This window comes from Ochotona princeps, chromosome 16 (assembly GCF_030435755.1).
Source record: "Ochotona princeps isolate mOchPri1 chromosome 16, mOchPri1.hap1, whole genome shotgun sequence".
Taxonomy (NCBI): Eukaryota; Metazoa; Chordata; class Mammalia; order Lagomorpha; family Ochotonidae; genus Ochotona; species Ochotona princeps.
In genome coordinates, this window is record NC_080847.1 from 55,361,064 (window position 1) to 55,384,131 (window position 23,068).

A 23,068-nucleotide genomic window follows, 5' to 3' on the forward strand; every position below is an offset into this window, starting at 1 on the left:
CCTCCCTCACCCAGGGGTCCAGCCCCTCCTCTCTCACACCCAGGGTTTCTGGCCCCTCCTCCCCAGGATGCAGGTGTCTGTCCCTGTCCTCTGCCCCTCCTCCCTAGGGATGGCCAGCAGCCATCTGTCTGTCCAGCTGTTACTTTAGACCGTGCTGGGGGAGGGGGTGGCCGAGGTGTGGGGGCCTCCTGGAGCCTCCTGGGAGTTTGAAGACTCCTTAAAGAGCCTGCCCCAGGGGCCGCTTGTCCTTCCCTGGAGCCAGCCGCATCGCAGGAGCGAGAGCTGCAGAGCCGGGAGAGTGGGCAAACATGCCTGAGGCAAAACCAGGTGCCAGTGCACCCCCTCCTGAGATAGTGGGGTGGGCCTCTATGTGGGACTGTGGGAAGGGGCTCCATCTCTGTGTGGGGGTGGGAGCGTCTCTGGTTGGAGCTTAGTGCATTTCTCCGTGGGCAGGGCGGTGGGGTGGGGTGATGACTGTGGAGACCAAGGACTGGTCCCTTTTCCTGGAGGACTTCCCAGGTTTCCATCCCAGCCTTCCCATCCAAGTGGGGACTGTTTTCTACAGGAAGCGGGGGTATCCCTGGGTGGGACATAGGGTTCCAAGGCTCTCTCCATACCAGGGCCAGGAACCTTCACATGGAGGGTGGAGGGCTGGCGGCTTTCCCACAGGGTCAGTGGTCATGGCAGTGGGCGGCGCAGGAGGAGGATGGGGTCGCATTCTGTTCCCCTCCTGAGCTCGTGTGGCCCGCTCATCCCCAAACGGACACCAGTGCCCCTTCCCCTGGGGTTCTGTGGGGTGGAGCCGGAGCCAGCAGGCAGGGCAGGTGAAGGATGCTGTGGTCAGCAGGTGTCCAATTTCTAGCCCCTGGGGGAAAGCTAATTATACCCCCAGAACCCAGAAGGTCAGGGCTTGGTGGCCTGGTGGCTGAGGGAAATCTGACCCACCAACTCTCATGATTAGAGATAAATTATACCCTGGGCTGGGGGCATGGGGGCTGGAGCACCAGGACTCCTGGGTCTGAGGGAGGAGGGTGGGACCGCTCTCCCAAACTCTGTGACTGCTGCCTCCTTCCCGCACAGCGGCCAAGAAGGCACCAAAAGGCAAGGATGCCCCCAAGGAGGAGCCCCCCAAAGAGGCTCCTGCGGAGCCCCCCCAAGGTGAGGTGATGCTCCCTGTTGTCTGTGTCCTGTCCCCCTTCAGCCTCCTTGGCCCAGCCCCACCAGTGCCTGGCTGGCCTTCTGCCCTGCCGTGGCTCCCAGCGCCCAGCGCCTGAGCCTGGTGTCCTGCTGCCGCCCCTGGTGAGTCTGTCACTGCCAGCCAGGGCAGCCCTAAGGGCTGGGAGAGCCTGGCCCAGAACACTGCTGAGCAACACAGGTTTTTTTTGCAAGACCAGAAGAAACTGTTTCTGGTCACTTAGGAGGTGGTCCCTCCCTGGCTCTGGGTCCCTTCCCCAGAGCGTCCCCCTTGGCAGCTTGTCATGGACTTCCCCATCTTATCTCCCAATAGAAGCCCCGCCTGAGGACCAGTCCCCCACTGCTGAGGAGCCCACTGGAATTTTCCTGAAGAAGCCAGACACTGTATCAGTGGAGACTGGTAAGGGGTGTAAGGATAAGGGGTTGGACCCCTGTGTGGAAGGAGGGGCTGGGCTGGACCTCTGGGATTGAGGGAGGAGGGCTGGACCCCTGGGTGTGAAGGAGGAGGGTCTGGGCTGGACCCCTGGGTGTGAGGGAGGAGGGCTGGACCCCTGGGTGTGAGGGAGGAGGGGCTGGGCTGGACCCCTGGGTGTGAGGGAGGAGGGTCTGGGCTGGACCCCTGGGTGTGAGGGAGGAGGGGCTGGACCCCTGGGTGTGAGGGAGGAGGGGCTGGGCTGGACCCCTGGGTGTGAGGGAGGAGGGGCTGGACCCCTGGGTGTGAGGGAGGAGGGGCTGGGCTGGACCCCTGGGTGTGAGGGAGGAGGGGCTGGACCCCAGGCAGTCTCAGAATTCCTGACTGACGCCCCCTCCTGGACTCCCAGGAAATGACGTGGTGATCCTGGCAAAGCTGAATGGGAAAGAGCTCCCAGCTAAACCGACCGTCAAGTGGTTCAAAGGGAAGTGGCTGGAGCTGGGCAGCAAGAGCGGAGCCCGGTTCTCCTTCAAAGAGTCCCACGATGCAGCCAGCAACGTAAGGCTTGCGGGATGCGCAAGGGCTGTGTGCCTGGCAGTGGGGGCAGGATGCCCTCTGCTGTCACAGCTGTGAAGGAAAGCCCCTGTGCAGTGGGGGACCCTGCGGACAGAGGGTGCAGGGACCCGGGAGCTGGGCGGGATGGCTGGGGTCACATTCACTCACTGCCCCTGTTCCCACCTCCAGGTGTACACGGTGGAACTGCACATTGGGAAGGTGGTCCTGGGGGACCGCGGGGATTACCGTCTGGAGATTAAGGCCAAGGACCTGTGTGACAGCTGCGCATTCAACATCGATGTGGAGGGTGCGCGGGCCGCGCAGGGGCGAGGGAGCGGGCAGCTAGGGCTTCCAGACCCAGGGAGTGGAGCCCTGGGGCAGGAGGCAGTGTGGGCTTGTGGGGCTGGTGTGTGCGCAGTCTTAGCAGGTGTGTTAGGGGGACCCCAGCTTTGAGAAAATCACAGGGAAGCAAGGATGTGCAGGCTTGGATCTGCAGCCAGAGTGACTGTGGAGGCCCGAGAGGGGCGGCCGAGGGAGACCAGCCTGAAGCAGCCTGGGAGCAGGGGCTGCCAGGCCTGGGGGAGAGGGTGTGGGACTCACCTTCCTCTCCCCGCCACCCCTCCCCAGCGCCCCGTCACGACACCTCTGCCGGAGGTCTGGAAAGCTTCAAGCGCTCGTAAGTGGGCCCGGCCCCTCCCCAGCGGGGGCATCCTGGGGTCTGCTGAGTGGGGGATGGGGGTGGTGCTGGACCTGCGCGGGGTCCACATGCCTTTTCTGGCCGCAGGGGAGAAGGGAAATCGGAGGACGCGGGCGAGCTGGACTTCAGCGGCCTGCTGAAGAAGAGGTGAGGCCTGTGGTGCGGAGTGGACGGTGGGGCCTGGGGCGAGGCGGGAAGCACCACGACCCAGACCACCGCCACCCCTGGACTCCCTGCTCATCCCTGCGCCCCCTCCGCCTCCTCCCTCTACGCCCCCGATTATTATTTATTTATATAGGGGGCCCCCCACACACACCAACCCATCTTGCACCCTCTGCCTACTTGCCTGGCTACACCATCATCCATACCCCAGCCAGCCACCTGCTCCCCACCCCTTCTTACTCACCCCTGTCCCCGTCGCCCTCACACCCATTCTCCTCTCCACAGGGGCCCCAGCCACCTACCATCCATCCACCCTGTCCCCCTCATCCATCCCACCTGCCCACCCCCTTCTTCCTTCCTCTCCCGCCCTCACTGCCAGCCTCACTGCATTTTCAAATGGCATCATCACTTTGTTGCCAGGCAGCTGACTGCCACTAGCTGCCTGCCTACCCACTGCCTCCCAGCCCAGTCTTACCCAGGCTGGCCACCCCTCGCCACATCCTTCCACTGTCCATCAGCTCACTCTCCGCCTGCTCTGAACTGCCCTTGCCCATTGTCAGACACCTCCTGCGTCCCCCCATAGTCCCACCCACCAGGCTCTGAACCAGAGCTCAGGGGACGGGGCAGTTTGGCAGCTTCCATGATGTTGAGCCGCTACGTGCCCTGGGAAGATGGGTCTGGTGCAATAGACGTGGGCACGGGGGAGACTGTCTGATCTGACCAGAGAAAGGAGCAGGGAGACATTCCGTGCCCAGGCTGGGCATCTGGGGCTGCAGGGGCTGAGTTAGGAGATGTTGGGGGGCGTGGGGGCTCCTCCCAAAGCAGCAGGGAGTCAGAGAGAAGTCATGAACAAGGGGGGATTTGAGAGAGCCCAGGGTGGCGTTGGGGGCCTGGTGAGGCGAGAGCTGGGGGCGAGACTGCACGGCACAGAACTAGGGCCCAGAGAGGGAGCGAGACGGCCTGGTCACACAGCATGCGGGCAGGGACAGCCAGAGACCCTGACCTCCTCCCTCTGTCCGTCTCTCTCTGCCTCTCTGTCTCTCCTTCTCTTCCTCTCTCTGTGTCTCTCCGTCTCGGCCCCCAGGGAGGTGGTGGAGGAGGAGGAGAAGAGGAAGAAGAAGAAGGACGAGGATGACCTGGGCATCCCCCCGGAGATCTGGGAGCTCCTGAAGGGGGCCAAGAAGAGCGAGTACGAGAAGATCGCCTTCCAGTACGGCATCACCGACCTGCGGGGCATGCTCAAGCGCCTCAAGAAGGCCAAGGTGGAGGTCAAGAAGAGCGCAGGTCCGCCGAGGAGGAGCCATGCGGCGTCGGGGCAGGGGAGTGCGAGCCCAGGGTGCACAGAGGGGGTCCCCGACCGCCACCATCTGTCTGCCCTGCAGCCTTTACCAAGAAGCTGGACCCGGCCTACCAGGTGGACCGAGGTAACAAGGTCAAGCTGGTGGTGGAGATCAGCGACCCTGACTTGCCTCTCAAGTGGTTCAAGAACGGCCAGGAGATCAAGCCAGGCAGCAAGTGCGCGTGCTCGGTGACAGGAAGCGGGGAGGAGGGTGCCCGGAGCAAGCCTCCTCTCAGAGTTGGCAGTGATGCTTTCAAGTGGGCTCCACTGCCCCTCTGGCTGTCCCAGCCGCAGAGGAGGCTGGGAAATGCAGTTCTGCAGGTGGGAGGCAGTGGGCGCTGGAGGGGATTACCTTAGTGAGAGAGGCGGGGGCTGCCCCTGGGCTGGTGGCCGCTGTCGCTGGCCCCGGGCTGAGGGCAGGCCTCTGCACCCAGGTACGTGTTTGAGAACGTGGGCAAGAAGCGCATTCTCACCATCAACAAGTGCACGCTGGCGGACGACGCGGCCTACGAGGTGGCGGTCAACGATGAGAAGTGCTTCACGGAGCTCTTTGTCAAAGGTGAGGGGGAGGCGCCTGCGAGGGGGCCCGGCTGGTGGGCCCCCAGCTCTGACCTCCCGCCTGCCCACAGAGCCACCCGTGCTGATCGTCACGCCCCTCGAGGACCAGCAGGTGTTTGTGGGCGACCGAGTGGAAATGTCGGTCGAGGTGTCGGAGGAGGGTGCTCAGGTCATGTGGTGAGTGTCTGGGGCGCCCGTCCACGCTACAGTGCGCCCACTTTTCCCACCGTCGTCTTACCCCTGGCCGTCTGCCTTTCTGGCTGCTTGCCCGTCCCTCTGTGCGGCCTCCCGGCGCACACTTACTGGCAGCTTTTGTGTTGTTGCACTTGTCCACAAGCCAGAGAGGGGGACATCAGAACATGAGGCCTGCCTCCATGGCATTTTTTGTCTTTCAGTTTGTTGTGTTTAAAGATGTGTGTAGAACCAGACAGTGTCCAACAGACTTCGCATGAGCCTGAGACAGAAGGGTTTAAAGGAGCAGCTATAGGTGTTGGGTCAGCTTTTCCACAGGGAGGGACTGGAGGTCAGGGAGGGCTGCCCGGAGGAGGAGACAGGGTAGCAGGGCATGTCCCTAGAAGGGGGCACCATCGGCGAGGCTGAGTACTGGACATCCCTGCCCGGCCCAGGATGAAGGATGAAGTAGAGCTGACACGAGAGGACTCCTATAAGTCCCGCTACCGCTTCAAGAAGGACGGCAAACGACACCTGCTCATCTACTCGGACGTGACTAAGGAGGATGGGGGGCGCTATCGGGTCATGACCAACGGTGGCCAGTGTGAGGCCGACCTCATCGTGGAAGGTGCAGGGCTGTCCTGTGTGTCCCTCCTGTCCTCTACTTGCATGTGTAGGCCAACCCTGTGGGCATCGCCTCCCCTTCCTCCCTCTGCCCGCTGGCCTGTGGGCCCCTTGGAGCCACTGGCCTGCCACACTTCTCAGGGCCCTTGCATACTCCTGGGAACTCCCCCTACTCTACTGCGGTGGGTTTGGAGTTTCTGGGGTGCCCTGGGCACCATGGTCCCATCCACTTCCCTCCCCATGCAGAGAAACAGCTGGAGGTACTGCAGGACATCGCAGACCTGACGGTCAAGGCCGCAGAGCAGGCTGTGTTCAAGTGTGAGGTGTCTGATGAGAAGGTGACAGGCAAGTGGTACAAGAACGGGGTGGAGGTGCGGCCCAGCAAGAGGATCACCATATCCCACGTGGGGAGGTGAGTGGGTGCCCGGGGCTGCCGAGGGGCATGGCCATAGCTGAGGCTGGGCCCTGCCACCAGTGTCCCCTCTGTGAGGCAGAGACCCCAGGGTGGTGGAGACCTGAGCCATGGGGGATGCTGCCGGGCGCAGACATGGGGAGGGCCGCGCTTTGAGCCGTCCATCTCTGGGAGGGGCAGCTGGGGAAAGCAGCGGAGGGCGGTACCTGCTGAGATGGGCAGCCACCTCCATGTCCTTCCCTGTGTGCCACCTGACCATCGTGTCCGGGGGGACTACGTGCTCCATGTAAGGACCTGCACCTGCTGGGGACACCTGACACTGTTGTGAAGGGGTGGGCGAGTTGGGGGCGTCACGCCGATGGGTGCTTGTGTGTGTGCGTGGGCAACCTGGATGCTCCTGAGGCCTGCTGTTAGCTGTACCCCAGTCTCCCAGATGAGCAGGCGGAGGCCATGAGAGCTTAGGTAACCAGCCCTGGGTCACTCCACCAGCAGGCAGTTGTGTCCTAGGGAGTCACATCCCAAGGCCCTGGGTCCCAGAGGGCGAGGTCGGGTCCTGAGAGGGGAGCAGCTCTGTGCCGACCCTGCCGCCCACACTTCAGGTTCCACAAGCTGGTGATTGATGACGTCCGGCCTGAGGATGAGGGGGACTACACCTTCGTGCCCGACGGCTATGCCCTGTCCCTGTCAGCCAAGCTCAACTTCCTGGGTGAGGACGCCCTCTGTCTCCTGGGGGCTGCAGGGTGGGCAGAGCCCAAGAGCAGATGGTGGCAGATGGTCCCTGTGGGGAGGGGTGGCCCCGGGCTTGGAGCTCATACTAGCACCCCCATTCCCAGTTCCTAGCCAGGGAATGAGCTTGGCAGAACCCTGTTGGGGAGGTGGGGGTGAGGCGATCTAACTCAGAGTGTGCTTGCCTTCTAGAAATCAAGGTGGAGTACGTGCCCAAGCAAGGTAGGTGCGGCTGGGCTGGACTCCCTTGGTGTGAGGGAGGAGGGTCTGGGCTGGACCCCTGGGTGTGAGGGAGGAGGGTCTGGGCTGGACTCCCTTGGTGTGAGGGAGGAGGGTCTGGGCCGGAGCCCTGGGTGTGAGGGAGGAGGGGCTGGGCCGGACCCCTGGGTGTGAGGGAGGAGGGTCTGGGCCGGACCCCTGGGTGTGAGGGAGGAGGGTCTGGGCGCTGGACCCCTGGGTGTGAGGGAGGAGGGGCTGGGCTGGAGCCCTGGGTGTGAGGGAGGAGGGGCTGGAGCCCTGGGTGTGAGGGAGGAGGGTCTGGGCTGGAGCCCTGGGTGTGAGGGAGGAGGTCTGGGCCGGACCCCTGGGTTTGAGGGAGGAGGGGCTGGGCCGGACCCCTGGGTGTGAGGGAGGAGGGTCTGGGCTGGACCCCTGGGTGTGAGGGAGGAGGGTCTGGGCTGGACCCCTGGGTGTGAGGGAGGAGGGTCTGGGCTGGACCCCTGGGTGTGAGGGAGGAGGGGCTGGGCCGGACCCCTGGGTGTGAGGGAGGAGGGGCTGGCACCCTGGGTGTGAGGGAGGAGGATGCCCAGGCCTGTATTGCTGCTAGAACTGTCTTTTTGGCAGATGCTGTTGTCAGAACTGGTAGGACCCAGTTACCCACTCCCATGTCCCCTCCTGTCCCCTCTGCCACCAGAGCCACCCAAGATCCACCTGGACTGTTCCGGGAAGACCTCAGATAATTCCATCGTGGTTGTGGCCGGCAACAAGCTGAGGCTGGACGTGTCCATCACGGGGGAGCCCCCTCCTGTCGCCACCTGGCTGAAGGGCGAGGAGGTGACCCGTGCTTTGCTTCCCCTTGGCAGCTGTCTGCCCGCCCATCCGCTGGTGCCTCTCCACTGCCCTGTTCCTGCCAGCCAGCCTGTAATGCAGCCATCATCAGCAACTCACCCCAGCCCCCAACACTAACCCATTTATCCATCCGTCACCCACACACCCATACATTCACGAGCCAGTAGTATTCATCTGTCTTTTCAGAAACCCACCTCCCCACCCCTCCATCTGATACTCTCCTGGGCTTGCCCAAGCCCTGGGACAAGCCTCAGTTTCCCCTTGGTACAATGGTCAGGCTCGGCTCAGGCTTTATTTCTGCACACCGCCAGCGGCAGCCCCCGGGTGGGCGGGCAGAGGCGGCCGGGGTTCGGGTGCGGTCCTCCAGCGTGCCCCTCTGGCCGTGACTGTCCAGGTGTTCGCGAACACCGAGGGCAGGGTCCGTGTCGAGCAACGGGCCGAGTGCAGCAGCTTCGTCATTGAGAGCGCAGAGCGGGCTGACGAGGGCCGCTACACCATCAAGGTCACCAACCCAGCCGGCGAGGACGTGGCCTCCATCTTCCTGCGGGTTGTGGGTGCGCAGGGAGGCGGGGGCGTTGGGGCAGGAGCTAGCCCCCGAGGCCACAAGTGGCCACCTGACTCTCCTGCATCCCCTCCGACAGATGTTCCAGACCCCCCGGAGGCTGTGCGTGTCACCTCCGTTGGAGAGGACTGGGCCATTCTTGTATGGGAACCCCCCAAGTATGACGGGGGGCAGCCGGTCACTGGTGAGTGCTGGCCCCAGACACCCTGACTTCTGCTTGGCTTCCCAAGTCCTTGGGTCAGCCATGACTTCTGAGACCCCCCACTTCCATCCTGGAGGCCTCGCAGCTCCCCACACTCCTGGCGTCCCACCTTGGCCAGGGCCCCGCTTCCATGTTGGCAGCCTGGTGACTCCCCCAGTCCTGCCTTGCACCCCACACCTCTGGTGCCTCACCTGGGTAGGGCCCTGGGACTTGCTGCAGCCTGAGCGCTTTGCATTTCTGACCCCGAGACTGGCAGCTGCTCAGTGCCACCTGAGCCCTCGGACCCTGTAGCGTGGTGGTGGCTGTTCTGGTACGGGCGTGACCCATCCCCCTGCTCGGGACCCACAGGGTACCTTCTAGAACGCAAGAAGAAGGGTTCCCAGCGCTGGATGAAGCTCAACTTCGAGGTCTTCACGGACACCACGTACGAGTCCACCAAGATGATCGAGGGCGTCCTCTATGAGATGCGCGTCTTCGCAGTCAATGCCATCGGGGTCTCCCAGCCCAGCATGAACACCAAGCCCTTCATGCCCATCGGTAATGGCCTCACCCCCCACACTCATCCTCCAATCCCTTTCATCCAGCGGCCTCACATCCTCCTGACTTCCCTGACCCAGCACCTTGACCTCTGACGCCCCAGCCTGACACCTGTGGCACCATCTTTCCCCTGATGCTCACAGCGCCCACCAGTGCGCCCCAGCACCTGACCGTGGAGGACGTGACCGACACCACCACCACGCTCAAGTGGAGGCCCCCTGACAGGATCGGGGCGGGCGGCATCGACGGGTACCTGGTGGAGTACTGCGTGGAGGGCTGTGAGTGCTGGCAGAGGGCAAGTGGGCCGTGCAGGCAGAGATGCATGGCACTGCGGCTGCCCGTGCTCGGTGTCTGTCAGGGCCACAGGGGTCAGCCCAGTGACCAGCGTGTCCTCTCTCCCTCCCGCCCCCGCATCCGGCCTGGGCACTGCAATGATGGTTCATCATCCTCCCACCCACCTGCTCCCTGTCTGCCTCCTTGCTGCTGCCCACTCACCCCCCAACCAATGCTCCATTTGCCCATCTAACCACCCACCCACCTTCCCGCCCCAACACATCCACCCACCCTCCCACCTCCTGTCCAATCCATCAGCCATACTTGGGACCATCCAACTATCCATCCATCCAGTGATGTTTCTACATCTTACCACCATCTTTCCTTCCCCGCTTCATCCACTCACCCACCCTGACCCTTCATTCTCCACTGAACCAACATTCATTCAGTGCCAGCTGCATGCGGGGCCCAGGGCCACAGCTGTGGAGATGCCTCCGACCGGCCAGCTCACAGACCTGGGAGGACTCACGGACCACCTCGCCACCCTAGCCCCGGCTTTATGCTCAGGGAGGTGTGGGCTCCTGTCCTGTCCCCCTACTGTCTAACCCTGTGACTGGGACCCCAGGCGAGTCTGAACAGCCTTTCCTTCATCTTAGAGGGCCGAGGACTGGCGGCTTTCTGACAGGGGCAGTGGTCATGGCAGTGGGCGGCGCAGGAGGTGGATGGGGTCGCATTTGTGTTCCCCTCCTGACGCTGAGCTCGTGTGGCCCGCTCATCCCCAAACGGACACAGTGTCTGGGAGGGGAGAATCCGGCGGCCACCGCACCTGTGCCCCCATAAAGCCAGGTGTGCCGGACAGTGGCCGCGGGCTTGGCTCCCACCCTGGGGTGACCAGGGGCTGGGGAGCCCTCGCGAGGCCCCGCGTGGCTCCTCTCTCGCAGCTGAGGAGTGGATTCCCGCCAACAAGGAGCCCGTGGAACGCTGCGGCTTCACGGTCAAGGACCTCCCTACCGGGGCCAAGATCCTCTTCCGTGTCGTGGGGATCAACATTGCCGGCCGGAGCGAGCCGGCCACCCTGGCCCAGCCCGTCACCATCCGGGAGATCGTGGGTGAGGGGCCCCCCACCCCGGCCTGGTCGCTGGGCGTCCCTCGAGTGGCCCCTGGCCCGGTGCAAGGCTCCTCCCTGTGTTTGTGCCCTCAGAGCAGCCCAAGATCCGCCTGCCCCGCCACCTCCGTCAGACGTACATCCGCAAAGTGGGGGAACACCTCAACCTGGTCATCCCCTTCCAGGTGGGCGCTCGGGGCCGGGGGTCGGGGCCGCCCCGCTGTGCAGGCTGGACTCTTGGTGACTGTTCCCCTCCCAGGGAAAGCCGCGGCCGCAGGTGGTGTGGACCAAGGGCGGGGCCCCCGTGGACACCTCCCGCGTGCACGTGCGGACCAGCGACTTCGACACGGTGTTCTTCGTGCGCCAGGCTGCGCGCTCCGACTCGGGCGAGTACGAGTTGTCCGTGCAGATCGAGAACATGAAGGACACGGCCACCATCCGCATCCGCGTCGTGGGTGCGTCGCGGGGGGCGGGACTGGAAGGCAGGCAGGCGCACGGGATGGCCTAGGAGGTGTTAGAGCCCCTCCCCCGGGTGGTGTGGGGGCGGCGCTGGACACCCCGGGACCGTTCCAGAAAAGGCAGGGCCCGCGGAGAACGTGACGGTGAAGGAGGTGTGGGGCACCAACGCGCTGGTGGAGTGGCAGCCGCCCAAAGACAACGGCAACAGCGACATCACCGGCTACTTGGTGCAGAAAGCCGACAAGAAGACCATGGTGAGCGCGGGGCGCCCTGGGGCCTGGCACTGTGCCGCCGCGGCTCCCTAAGTGCCCAGGCTGCCTCTGCTCCCCGCGCAGGAGTGGTTCAACGTGTACGAGCACAATCGGCACACGAGCTGCACAGTGTCCGACCTCATCGTGGGCAACGAGTACTACTTCCGTGTCTACAGCGAAAACATCTGCGGCCTCAGCGACTTACCCGGGGTCTCCAAGAACACGGCACACATCCTCAAGACAGGTGGGCTGGGACTGGCGGGTGGACGGCCCCTGCGACAGCGTTCCTGACCCTGCCCCCTCCCCCAGGCATCGCCCTCAAGCCGCTCGAGTACAAGGAGCATGACTTCCGCATGGCGCCCAAGTTCCTCACGCCGCTCATCGACCGTGTGGTAGTGGCCGGCTACGCGGCCGCCCTCAACTGCGCCGTCCGCGGCCACCCCAAGGTGCGGGCCCCTGCGGGCTGCCTAGAACCATTGTGACCACTGCTGGTGGCCCGCAACCCCCTTGGCCCTCTCCTGCCCCAGAACCGCAGACCCTGGTGAACTAGGGGTGGGCTCTGACCACCCAGGGTTTCCCCGCTGGCCTGTATCCCCAGCCAGTGACAGGGAAGCAGGCAGGCTTTGAGTCCCGGCTCTGGATGGGCAGTGCCATGGCGGCTGAGGCCAGGACACACAGGTGTCTGTGGACGCAGAGCAAGGGAGGGTCCACCCAGTGCCACGGCCCCCATCTGGTGGCAGGGGGAAGGGGGACCCACCCCCAACGTGGGAGGGAGGAGCTGGAGGAGACAGGCTGAGGGAGGGACCCAGCCAGCCAGGGGGATACAGGGCTCCTGCCCCGGCAAGGGCCGCTCAACCAAGCCCAGCCTCCCCCCTGCAGCCAAAGGTGGTCTGGATGAAGAATAAGATGGAGCTCCACGAAGACCCCAAGTTCCTAATGACCAACCACCAGGGGGTCCTGACGCTCAACATCCGCCGGCCCTCGCCCTTCGACTCGGGGACCTACTCCTGCCGCGCCTTCAACGAGCTGGGCGAGGCGCTGGCCGAGTGCCGGCTGGATGTGCGGGGTGAGTGGGGGCCCAGTCAGGTACGTGGCCATGTGGGAGGAAGACCACGACGGCTGGCCCAGTGCCCCTTCCTTCCCCGGCCTCCCCTGGCCCCGTGGTGGCCTCCACGCACAGCTGCCCTCCTCTCCTTGCTCACAGCCTGGGTGCACGGCACCCAGGGCCTCACACCTGCTCCATCTGCTCTGCCCCCTCCTTGCACCCCAGCTCAGCGTGATGGCTTCTGGGGGTGTCCCAAACTTCCCTGGGCACGCCTGGGTAGGTGTCCATCCTTCCCAAACCCTGTCCCACCATCCCCGGGGCCAGGCCCACGTGGAGGGCTTAGGTCTGAGGTCCACCTCACCCTCTCCCCGCCTGACTCTGCCCCCCCCTCCTCCCTACCTGACCCCATTCCTGCTCACTCCCTGCAGTGCCACAGTGAGACCTCCCTGGGCCGTGAGTCTCAGCGTCCCTGACCCGGCATCACTGCTGAGAATAAAAGCACAGCCCCCTTGACTCCCTGTCTGTCCTTGCACCTCGGCTCTGGCTCCCCCTCTCATGGGGAGGCCACGGCGGGTATGGGGCTAGTGGGGACAACGGTGACAGAGTGGACGCAGCGAGGCCAGCGTCTCCAACGACTACTTTAAAGAGGCAGCCGCCGGGGGAGAAGGGATGCTGGCTGGTGCTGTAGCAACTCCAGGAGCCACAGAAGGGGGCGTGAGGCAGGCATGTTGGGAAGAGGGGCACCAGGTCTCTGGGTGCTCCACGCGGCTGTCCAACAATCCCTGGGAAATCTCCATGGTGGCCAGACTGTGAACTCTGATGCAGGCCCGGGGCAGCCCTTGCGTCAGGGGCCTCTGGCCCTGGTTCTTAGGTTACCCTGACAATACGGGATGTGGTCAGAGCCCCCAGAGCTCAGAGGTCTGAGGGTCCAGTATGGCCTCCTTGGCTCGGAGCTGGAAGAAGAGGGGGTGTCTGTTTCAGAGGCAAAGCTAGGCTGGCGCTGCCCATGTAACTGCAGGCTGGGAAGGGCAGGCCCGGCCCACGCACCTGCCCGCACTCCAGGCAGGGCCCGTCCTCGTCCTCCTCGTCATCCCCCAGCTCCCAGGGGTCTTGTGTGAAGGGCACGGCACCCTGGGCCTCGCAGAAGCGCAGGCGGTACAGCAGGCGCACCCACTTGCCGAACTCGCGCTTGCGGGTCTCGGGCTGTGCACGCAGCTGCAGGTAGAAGGCGCGGCCCGTGCAGAACTTGACCTTGAGTTGCCGCCGCCTCTTGTTGTGGATGAAGAGCTGGACGAACTGCAGGGGGAACAGTCTGGGCCGGGGGAGGGGCAGCCTCAGGTGCTGACACCTCCCCCTCCTTCCCCATCAGGAGCCATCCCTTCTGGGCCTTCATTACCTTTGGCTTTGTTCCTTAAACAAAAACAAACACAAAACATGGGAGCCCAGTGTGATAGCCTAGTGGCTAAAGTCCTCGCCTTGCATCCACCGGGATCCTATACGGGTGCTGGTTCGTCTCCCAGCTGCTCCACTTCCCAGCCAGCTCCCTGCCTGTGGCCTGGGAAGGCAGTAGAGGACGGCCCAAAGCCTTGGGACCCTGCACTCATTTGGGAGACCTGGAGGAGGCTCCTGGTTCCTGGCTTCAGCTCAGCTCAGCTCCAGCCAATGTGGCCCTTGGGGCAGTGAGCCAGGGGATGGAAGATCTTCTGTGTCTCTCCTCCCTGTAAGTCAGATTTTCCAATACAAAGAAGTAAATCTTGAATTTTTTTTTGGAAGACAGAGAATCTGCTGTAGCTTCCATCCGCTGGCCCACTCCCCCAATGGCTGCAACCCCCGCGGCCCCAGCTGGGAGCTGCAGGCCAGGCCCTGGGCAGCCTCTGCTGCCTGCCACCTGCTGAGCTCCAGCAGGGCTGGGCCTGAGCCGTGGGCGAAGCAGTGTGCGCCCGCGTGTGTGACGGTGGGAGCCCTTCCTCACCCAGGTCCGTCATTTATGGCCCTGTGGACCCCTTGGCTCCCCGCCCAGGGCTGGTCGCGCTGAGGAGGTCAGAGGTCGGAGGTCAGGCAGGGGCGGGGCAATCACCCTAGGAGCTGCAGCTGTCCGTCTTCCTTGGCGGGGCCGGCCAGCAGCAGCAGGTCCGGGAGCTCCAAGGCCGGGCTAGAGGCTGCGACCGCCATGGTCACCCTGTTGACGACTTCTCCCGAGCGGGTCACCTGGGGACAGAGGTCAGAGGTTAGAGGCAGGGTGCGAGGAGGGGGTGAGAGCTCAGGAACGGCGGGCCTCTGGGGGACGGGCAGCGGGGCGAGCAGGGGCTGCCGAGGCGGGCGCTGGCGGGGCGGGTCCCGGGGCTCCACACCTGCACGAAGTTGCTCTCAAAGATGGGCAAGTCGCGCAGCTGGTCGAACTCACCGCTCAGGAGGCAGCGCTGCAGCGGCCCGGGGCCGGCCCGTGGGGAAGGCTGCATCCAGGGGGCAGTCTGGAGGGGCAGCGGGCGGACCTCAGGGGCTGCAGCCGGACCCCCGGCGGGCGGCGCCGCATCCCCCGCGCCCCGGCTCACCTGCTCCATCGAGGGCCGGCTCAGCCTCGAACCCCCGCTTCATCGCAACGCCCCCGCCCCTGGCGGGGCGCAGGAGCAGGAGCGCAGGCAGAGCAGCGGCGGAGGACAGCGGCTGCGGGCTCTGTGAAGTCACAGCCGGCGGTGACGTCATAGGGCCGCGTGACGCCACAGGCGCGGCGCGCAGGCGCTGCTCCCGGCGTGCTCCGCGCCCGGTCTGCGCGGACATGGCGGCGGCCGCGGGGACGACACGGCTGCTCTTGCTCGTGCTGTGGGCGGCGGCGCCCAGCCGGGCCCGGGGCAGCGGTTGCCGGGCCGGGAACGCCGCGCGCGGGGTGAGCGCTCCGCCAGCCGCGCGTCTCGGTGGGTGAGGCGGGAGCCAGGCCGCGGGGCGCGGGGCAGACGAGGCTTCGGCCAGGCCGCGCGTCCCCCGGCGGGCCCAGCGCTTCCCGGAGGCCCGGCTCTGGAGTGTGCAGGCTGGGGAGGCGCTGGGGAGTGTGCAGGCTGGGGAGTGTGCAGGCTGGGGAGTGTGCAGGCTGGGACGGCGCTCGGGAGTGTGCAGGCTGGGGAGTGTGCAGGCTGGGACGGCGCTGGGGAGTGTGCAGGCTGGGGAGTGTGCAGGCTGGGACGGCGCTGGGGAGTGTGCAGGCTGGGGAGTGTGCAGGCTGGGACGACGCTGGGGAGTGTGCAGGCTGGGGAGTGTGCAGGCTGGGACAGCGCTGGGGAGTGTGCAGGCTGGGACGGCGCTGGGGAGTGTGCAGGCTGGGGAGTGTGCAGGCTGGGGAGTGTGCAGGCTGGGGAGTGTGCAGGCTGGGGAGTGTGCAGGCTGGGACGGCGCTCGGGAGTGTGCAGGCTGGGACGGCGCTGGGGAGTGTTCATGCAGGGTTGGCGGTCATGATGCCGCTGCAGTCTGCAGCAAGCTGGGGACATATTTCCTGAGTGTGCGTGCAGGGGTGTGTCCAGATCAGAGGCCCGCGGCCTGGGCAGGTGCAGAAGGCCCTGGTGGGAAGGATGGAGTCAGGGCCGCCAGGGTGAAGCCGCGCACCCTGGGGTTGGTGAGGGAGTTGACGGCTGGCAGGTGAAGCCAGGCCCAGGGTATTCTCGGTGGAATGGGGACTGGGGTGTGTGTGTTGGGGGGGGTCACTGTGTCCCTGGGGTGGGTGACCCCCTCACCTGGACCCCGTCTACCCTGCAGGTTGCTGCAGAAGGCCGCGAGGCCGAGGGCTGCGGCACGGTGGGCCTGCTGCTGGAGCACTCGTTTGAGATTGGTAAGGCCAGCAGAGATCTTGCCTGGATGAAGTCACCCCCTGCCCACTTTGCCAACAGTGGGCACCTGGCGAGGCCGGTGGGGACTGTGGGGAGAGGAGGCTGCCTTCCCATGTCCCCATGTGTCCACACGCACAGGTTCCAGTGGGTGCAGCGGTAATGGCTTCTGCCCAGCCACACGCCCTGCACTCGTAGGTGGGGTCTGGTTTGGCGATTCCCCAAGATAGCCACTCTGTGCCAACTCTGTCGTTGTTTAAAGATTTATTTATTTTATTGGAAAGGCAGCTCAGATTTACAGAGAAGGGGAGACAGAGAACGATCTTCCATCCACTGGTTCACTCCCCAAACGGCCACAATGGCTGGAGCTGAGCCGATCTGGAGCCAGGAACCTCCTCCAGGCCTCCCACGCAGGTGCAGGGACCCAAGGCATTGGGCCGTCCTCGACTGCTTTCCCAAGCCACGAGCAGGGAGCTGGCTGGGAAGTGGAGCTGCCGGGACATGAACCGTGCCACGTGGGATGCTGCCACTTGCAGGCGGAGGAATAGCTTGCTGTACCACAGTGCAGGCTTCAGCTCCTTTAAGTGAGCAGAGCAGGGCCTGGCTGTGGAACTTCCGGGTTAGGCATGGAGGTGGAGATCAGCCCCTGCTCTGTGGGAGCCCCTGGGTCTTGCTGGCCAGGGAGTCCGCAGGCCACTCCTGGGCGGGGTGGGAGGATGGTCGCTGAGTCTGCCCCCTCCCCACAGATGACAGTCCACACTTCCGGAAGCGTGGCTCCCTGCTCTGGAACCAGCAGGATGGCACATTGTCCCTGACCCAGCGGCAGCTCAGTGAGGAGGAGCGTGGCCGGCTGCGGGTGAGGGCCCCCACCTCTGGCCGTGCCCCCTGACCCCACCCTGTGTCCCCTGACCCCACCCTGGGGCTTCTGACCCCACTCCATGCCCCCTGACCCACTCGGGCCTCTGACCCCACCCCAGGGCCTCTGACCCCACCCCGTGCCCCCTGACCCACCCCCCGGGCTTCTGACCCCACCCATGCCCCCTGACCCCACCCTGGGGCCTTGGACTGCTGTGCTTGCCCAGGCTCTTGATGCCATGGACTCCACGGGCTGGTCCTCTAGCCCCGGGCGGCCAGGCGGCTTACCCCAGCTAGACTCGCTCCTGGGGCTGCACACCGCGGGAGGGGCAGAGGGGCAGCCTCTCCCAGGACCTCCCTTGCCCAGTGCCTGGTGCTCCGCAGCGTGTTGATCCAGGGCCCCGGAAGGCGTCCTCTGAGCCTTCTCCCCTGGCTGGGGCAGCCCAGGGTGGGCCCCAGCGCACCTGTCCGCCAGCCCGCCCCAGTGGGGAGCAGTGCTGCTGTTGGGGCTCTGCGCCCTCACCTCCATCTGCCCGGTAGGATGTGGCTGCTGACAACGGCCTGTACCGGGTGCGAGTCCCACGGAGGCCCGGGGCCACCGACGGCCTCCATGCTGGTGGTTACGTCTCCTCCTTCGTCCCAGCGGTGAGTGGGGAATGGATCCCTGCCCCACGGGCCCCTCTCCGGTCCTGGGTGCTGCATGGGGCGTCCCTGGAGGGATCAGAAGGATGCTTGGGGTGTGAGAGGGACAAACGGGGCTGGGGGGCTGGCGGCAGTGCCTGACCCTGCGCCACTCCACAGTGCTCCCTGGTGGAGTCGCATCTCTCGGACCAGCTGACCTTGCACGTGGACGTGGTGGGCAACGTGGTGGGTGTGTCGGTGGTGACGCAGCCCGGGGGCTGTCGCGGCCACGAGGTGGAGGACGTGGACCTGGAACTGTTCAACACCACGGTGCACCTGCGGCCGCCAGCCACAGCCCCGGGGTAGGAGGGCGGGTGGGGCAGGAGGGTTGGTGGGGCCCGCCCCAGCCCCCGCCGCTGCCCCTCACCCTGCTCTTGCCCCCCCAGCCCCGAGACGGCCGCTTTCATTGAGCGCCTGGAGATGGAGCAGGCGCAGAAGGCCCGGAACCCGCAGGAGCAGAAGTCCTTCCTGGCCCGATATGTGAGTGCTCTCCCGGGGGCGGGGTGGGCGCGCCCCTTCCCGGTCCCCCAGGCGTCCACTGTGCGTCCCCCGCGCCCTGGCCAAGCCCAGCCGATGGATGGGTTGTAGGGCCGTGCGGCAGCGAGGAGGGGCAGGCAGGACAGGGCGCGGGCTCTGGGCTGCAGAGGCGGCGGGTTCCCCGTCCAGGCGGTTCCAGGGCAGCCGAGCCCCGCGGCTGACCCGCGTCCCTCCCTCCCTCAGTGGCACCTCATCCTGGGGGGGGCCGTGCTGCTCACGGCCCTGCGTCCCGCCGCCCCGGGGCCCGCGCCGCCGCCGCAGGAGGCCTGAGTGAGGAGCCGCCCCAGCCCGCCAGCCCGTAGCGCCCTAGGGGACCCGCTGGGGCGCCGCCCTCACCACCCTCTCTCTCTCCCCGCCCCCCCAGTGGATGTACATCATCCCCGTGGTCCTGTTCCTGGTGATGTCCGGAGCGCCTGACGCCGGGGCCCAGGGCGGAGGGGCAGCGGGGGGCGCGGGCAGCGGGCGCTGATAAGGGCTTGGGCGCCCCTGGCTGCTGCTCCCTGGGCCTGGCGATGGGGGCCCTCCCTGCCGCCCGCCTCACCCTGCAGGGGCCACGCCTGGCCGGGGCTGGTGGGGCTGCACTCTGGCCCTGCCTGTTCTGCGCGGGAAGGGCTCCCGCCTATCTGGAAGGAAAGTGGTATTTAAGGTAAATGAAATACAGACATGTGGTGGAGCCTGGCGTGTCTGTGTGTCCGCCTGCCCTGGGCACAGAGCGCCTGCAGGCGCCTCCACCCAGCTGAGGAGCCCCGGGAGCTGGAGACGCTGCGCGCTCCGGGAGCTCAGAAGTGGGTGCAGTGAGCAGCTGGGGAAGCTGGCTGGGCGCCGCCAGGACATCTGTTCCTCACTTGGCCGGTTCGGGGTCCGGCTGGCGGCCAGCAGGCCTCAGCGGGGCTCCCCTCTGCAGGCCGCACCCTGTAGGCCCCAGGCAGGCAGCCTCCCGGCACAGGAAGCCGGCCTCCCCCTCTCGCCCTGCTGTCCAGTGTCTGAGGGTGCACTGGAAGGCAGGGACGGGCAGGCAGCTGCCCTAACGGCACAGGAGGTTCCGGGCCTGCCCCCGTGCCCACCCCGCCGGACCCTGGCACCTGCGTGCTGCTCCTGGTTCCCTCGTTGCTGGGCCTGGTTCTTCCCGGCAGCGTCCGGCGTCCAGGACAGGCAGGACAGAGTGGGGAGCGGAGAGAACACGGCGTCACCGAGGCTCTGCTCTGCCCCAGCCCAGCCTCCCGCCCTGGGACCTGAGCGGGATGGGGGTGGGGAGGAGGGTGGAGAGGGATGGGGGTCCCAGGGCAGCGAGCTGGGGAATGGTGTCCCTGCGGCTCCCAGACCCCAGCCTGCCGAAGGGAGGCTCAGGTTCCTGGCAGCTCCGGACTGGGTCACCCTGGCCCCATGGGGCAGGGAGATGGCAGCAGGGGCCAGTGCTGCCCCCTGTCGGCCGCCGGGTCCGCAGGAATCCGAGACAGAGGGCTGGGGCCTGGGTGACGTCCGAGGGCAGGGAGGTCCGCCAGGGGACCTTGAGTAGGATTGCGTGTGGAGTTCTTCCAGAAATGGAAAAAATTTTACAAGTGGGAGCTTTCAGGACCCAGCTGGGAATAAAGCCAGGAGAACCTGTGGGTTCCAGTCAGTGGACGGGAGCGGGAAGAGGGCAGGGGAGGAGACAGAAGCGGGGAGGGCAGAGGGGCAGAGGCCTTTAGGGGCTGGAGCAGAGTGAAGGGGCTGGTATCCGGGGAAGGGGCCTCATCTCCCTGGGGGGCTGACCTCCACCCCTGGTGCTGCCCCCACCCACACAGACATGAGGCAGCCAAAGCAACTCGGCCCTGGCCCTCTGCGCGGCTGCCAGCCGGGGAGCTAGTCTCACTCGGCGGACACTGGAACCCTCCCCTGGAGAGTCGGAGGCAACCCGCACATACAGATGGCATCACTCAGTGATGGACAAAGGCGCAGGAAAAGCAGGAGCCAGGAGGGGCTGGGGGCGCACAGCAGGTGCCTGGTCAATGTCCACCTCCCTCCGCAGCACACGGGGGAAGGGACAAGGACAGGCCCTTCGGGGTCAGCAGTGTGTCCGAGGCAGCTGGCCCCAGCAGGCACCCAGTGCATGCCCAGGCAGGAGGGGAGCCACTCAGCAGGTGCTTGGTGCCCCCCAGAAGGGAGCCCAGCAGACAGGCTGGCAGCGAGCAGAGTGGGGGGTGCTCACTGGTTGGCATCTTGTCGCTAGAGGAGCTGCAGGAGGGATCGGTGCCCAGGACACGGGGTAGGGCAGTCAGCACCCATCAGGCCCCCGAATGTCCACAGCCTGACCAAGGGCTGCTGGAGGATGGGGGGGTTCTGAGCACGCGGTACACCCCAGGTGCCCAATCAGGGCTCGTAGCAGGTGTGCTGCTCCTGGGAGGAGGAGGGGGCGAGGACAGGGTGAGGGGGCAGAAGCGGAGGTCGGCTGTGGGTCCCCACATGGCAGGGTGGCTTCCACCTGGGCAAGTTGGAAGGCTCAGAACCAGCAACTCAAACTGCCATAAAATGTAAGTACCCATTTCCCCCAGGCCCAAAGCTGGAAGTACAGGAGGAGCAGAGTGTGGCAGGGCAAGGAGGCACAGCAGGTGCTGGGTAGATGTAGGGCAGAAGACAGGACCCCAAGGGAGGCCCGAGGTGGGGTGCAGAGGGAACCCTCCCCCAGCAGCCCGGCTCCTGGGGCGACACAAGGGCCCCTTGTCCAGGGCCTGGTCACCTCTGCCACAACTCTGTCCGTCTCAGGCTCGCCCTCTGCCCCAGGCCCCTCCCTCTGGCCCTCCCAGATACCAGCAGAGCAGTGAGGAAGCGGAAAGGAGGTGCGAGGAACAGAAGTGAGCACAGAACAGCTTTATTCCAGAGAGCAGGACTCGGGCTGGGGACAGCTGAGGATCCCAAGGAGAGACAAGAAGGAACACCCAGCTGAGAGTGAAGGAGGGGGACATAATGAGAGAGAGGGAGCACAAACGGGAGCAAGCAATGAGGGGAGGGCAGAGGATACAGGACAGAGATGAGTACAGAAGGGAAAAGATGGGGGACACAGGAGGAGATGAGGGACAAGAGAAGATGGGGAAACGAGATGATGGGGGACAGAGGAGGTGATGGAGGACAGAGTGGGTAATGGGGGACAGAGAGGAGGTGATGGGGGACACAGGAGGTCATGGGGGACAGAGGATGATGGACAGAGGAGGTGATGGGGGACAGAGAGGGTGATGGATGACAGAGGAGGTGATGGAGGACAGAGAGGAGGTGATGGAGGATAGAGGAGGTGATGGGGGACAGAGGGGATGATGGGGGACAGAGGGGATGATGGGAGACAGGAGGTGATGGAGGACAGAGGAGGTGGTGGAGGACAGAGGAGGTGGTGGAGGACAGAGGAGGTGATGCGGGACAGGAGGTGATGGAGAACAGAGAGGAGGTGATGGAGGACAGAGGAGGTGATGCGGGACAGGAGGTGATGGAGAACAGAGAGGGAATGGGGGAGAGAGAGCAGATGGGCACAGAGAGGAGACAGTGAACAGGGGGAAGATGTGGACAGAGAGGAGACGGGGACAGAGGGCATAGGGGGCAGATAAGAGCAGAGATGGAGGCAACAGGGATGCAGCAGAGGGGGAGGGGATATACGGGGTGAAATGCAGCTCAGAGGACATGGTGAGAATAGGGTGGAGGTGTGGAAGGTAACGAGGAACAGAGAGGTGGGGTACAGAAGAGGGGGACAGAGGACACACAGGGGGCAAAGACAGGAGGTGGGAGGAGAGGTGATTTAAGAAATAGAAGATGGGGACAGAGAGGAGTTGGGGGATCGAGGGTTTCTTGACACAGAAGGAAGATGGAGGACAGAGGAGTTGAAGGAGACAGAACAAGGCACATGGAGAGGAGATAAGGTGACAGGAGGGGCCCGGCAGCGTGGCCTAGCAGCTAAAGTCCTCGCCTTGAACGCGCCGGGATCCCATATGGGCACCGGTTGTAATCCCGGCAGCTCCACTTCCCATCCAGCTCCCTGCCTGTGGCCTGGGAAAGCAGTCGAGGACGGCCCAAAGCCTTGGGACCCTGCACCCGTGTGGGAGAGCTGGAAGAAGTTTCTGGCTCCTGGCTTCGGATCGGCGCAGCACTGGCCGTTGCGTTCACTTGGGGAGTGAACCATTGGACGGAAGAGCCTCCTCTCTGTCTCTCCTCCTCTCTGTATATCTGACTTTGTATTAAAAATAAAAACAGCTTTGGGCCCGGCGGCGTGGCCTAGTGGCTAAAGTCCTCGCCTTGAACCCGCCGGGATCCAATATGGATGCCGGTTCTAATCCCGTCAGCTCCACTTCCCTGGATGGAGATTCTGGCCTCTGGTTGCGGACTGGACCAGCTCTGGCTGTTGTGACCATTTGGGCAGTGAGCCAAAGGATGCAGCTCGCTCTCCATCACTTTTTCAAGTAAGTCAATAAAAATTTAAAAAATTTTAAGGGCCCCGCGCAGTGACCTTGTGGCTAAAGTCATTCTTGAACATGCTGGGATCCCATAGGGGCACCGGTTCATGTCCTGGCAGCTCCACTTCCCATCCAGCTCCCTGCCTGTGGCCTGGGAAAGCAGTCGAGGACGGCCCAAAGCCTTGGGACCCTGCACCCGTGTGGGAGACCCGGAAGAGGTTCCAGGTTCGCGGCTTCGGATCGGCGCAGCATCGGCCCTTGCGGCTCTCTTAGGGAGTGAATCATCAAATGGAAGATATTCCTCTCTGTCTCCCCTCCTCTCTGTATATCTGACTTTGTAATAAAAATAAAAAATCTTTTAAAAAAAGGAGACAGGAGTAGACTGGGGACAGAGGTGATGGGGGGACAAAGAGGAGATG

General features: G+C 64.8%; 3 protein-coding genes across 8 annotated transcripts in view; 2 read left to right on the top strand and 1 right to left on the bottom strand.

Annotated features, from left to right (window-relative positions):
* Positions 1 to 308: 308 nt before the first annotated feature.
* On the top strand, positions 309 to 12,861 carry MYBPC2 (myosin binding protein C2). Its single transcript, XM_004597156.2, has 28 exons — positions 309 to 327; positions 1,081 to 1,158; positions 1,508 to 1,594; positions 2,016 to 2,164; positions 2,351 to 2,468; positions 2,789 to 2,837; positions 2,946 to 3,005; positions 4,105 to 4,304; positions 4,403 to 4,535; positions 4,794 to 4,918; positions 4,989 to 5,094; positions 5,544 to 5,716; positions 5,959 to 6,124; positions 6,724 to 6,830; positions 7,043 to 7,072; positions 7,764 to 7,903; positions 8,313 to 8,472; positions 8,560 to 8,664; positions 9,031 to 9,219; positions 9,363 to 9,497; positions 10,434 to 10,601; positions 10,694 to 10,782; positions 10,857 to 11,052; positions 11,171 to 11,310; positions 11,392 to 11,551; positions 11,617 to 11,753; positions 12,187 to 12,373; positions 12,781 to 12,861. Exons 1-28 carry the CDS (start codon positions 309 to 311, stop codon positions 12,789 to 12,791), a joined length of 3,417 nt encoding a protein of 1,138 aa, XP_004597213.2. The 3' UTR covers positions 12,792 to 12,861.
* Positions 12,862 to 13,080: 219 nt separating this feature from the next.
* The window catches only part of GARIN5A (golgi associated RAB2 interactor 5A), a 123,603-nt gene continuing 113,615 nt past the window's right edge, over positions 13,081 to 23,068 (bottom strand). Inside the window, exons 2-6 of one of the 4 annotated variants that reach the window (XM_058674979.1) lie at positions 14,905 to 14,975; positions 14,704 to 14,823; positions 14,430 to 14,560; positions 13,400 to 13,664; positions 13,081 to 13,305 (exon numbers count right to left, since the gene is read on the bottom strand). In XM_058674979.1, the coding sequence (XP_058530962.1) occupies positions 13,249 to 13,305; positions 13,400 to 13,664; positions 14,430 to 14,560; positions 14,704 to 14,823; positions 14,905 to 14,913 (582 nt within the window). In that variant the 5' untranslated portion in view covers positions 14,914 to 14,975 and the 3' untranslated portion in view covers positions 13,081 to 13,248. Of the gene's footprint in view, positions 13,306 to 13,399; positions 13,665 to 14,429; positions 14,561 to 14,703; positions 14,824 to 14,904; positions 15,010 to 23,068 lie in introns of those variants that run through there. The other 3 variants (XM_058674978.1, XM_058674981.1, XM_058674980.1) reach the window with 3 other exon arrangements.
* The window catches only part of EMC10 (ER membrane protein complex subunit 10), a 140,661-nt gene continuing 132,673 nt past the window's right edge, over positions 15,081 to 23,068 (top strand). Inside the window, exons 1-8 of one of the 3 annotated variants that reach the window (XM_058674974.1) lie at positions 15,081 to 15,236; positions 16,097 to 16,169; positions 16,911 to 17,020; positions 17,560 to 17,664; positions 17,821 to 18,002; positions 18,087 to 18,180; positions 18,421 to 18,507; positions 18,602 to 18,698. In XM_058674974.1, coding sequence (XP_058530957.1) covers positions 15,129 to 15,236; positions 16,097 to 16,169; positions 16,911 to 17,020; positions 17,560 to 17,664; positions 17,821 to 18,002; positions 18,087 to 18,180; positions 18,421 to 18,507 — 759 coding nt within the window. In that variant the 5' untranslated portion in view covers positions 15,081 to 15,128 and the 3' untranslated portion in view covers positions 18,602 to 18,698. Of the gene's footprint in view, positions 15,237 to 16,096; positions 16,170 to 16,910; positions 17,021 to 17,559; positions 17,665 to 17,820; positions 18,003 to 18,086; positions 18,181 to 18,420; positions 18,536 to 18,601; positions 18,798 to 23,068 lie in introns of those variants that run through there. The other 2 variants (XM_058674975.1, XM_058674973.1) reach the window with 2 other exon arrangements.

Bases quoted from the DNA above. Each gene is read 5' to 3' on its own strand.
- MYBPC2 (XM_004597156.2), top strand. The intron at 5,717-5,958 runs GTGCAGGGCTGT...CTCCCCATGCAG, and splicing joins GGCCGACCTCATCGTGGAAG to AGAAACAGCTGGAGGTACTG. The intron at 10,783-10,856 runs GTGGGCGCTCGG...TTCCCCTCCCAG, and splicing joins ACCTGGTCATCCCCTTCCAG to GGAAAGCCGCGGCCGCAGGT.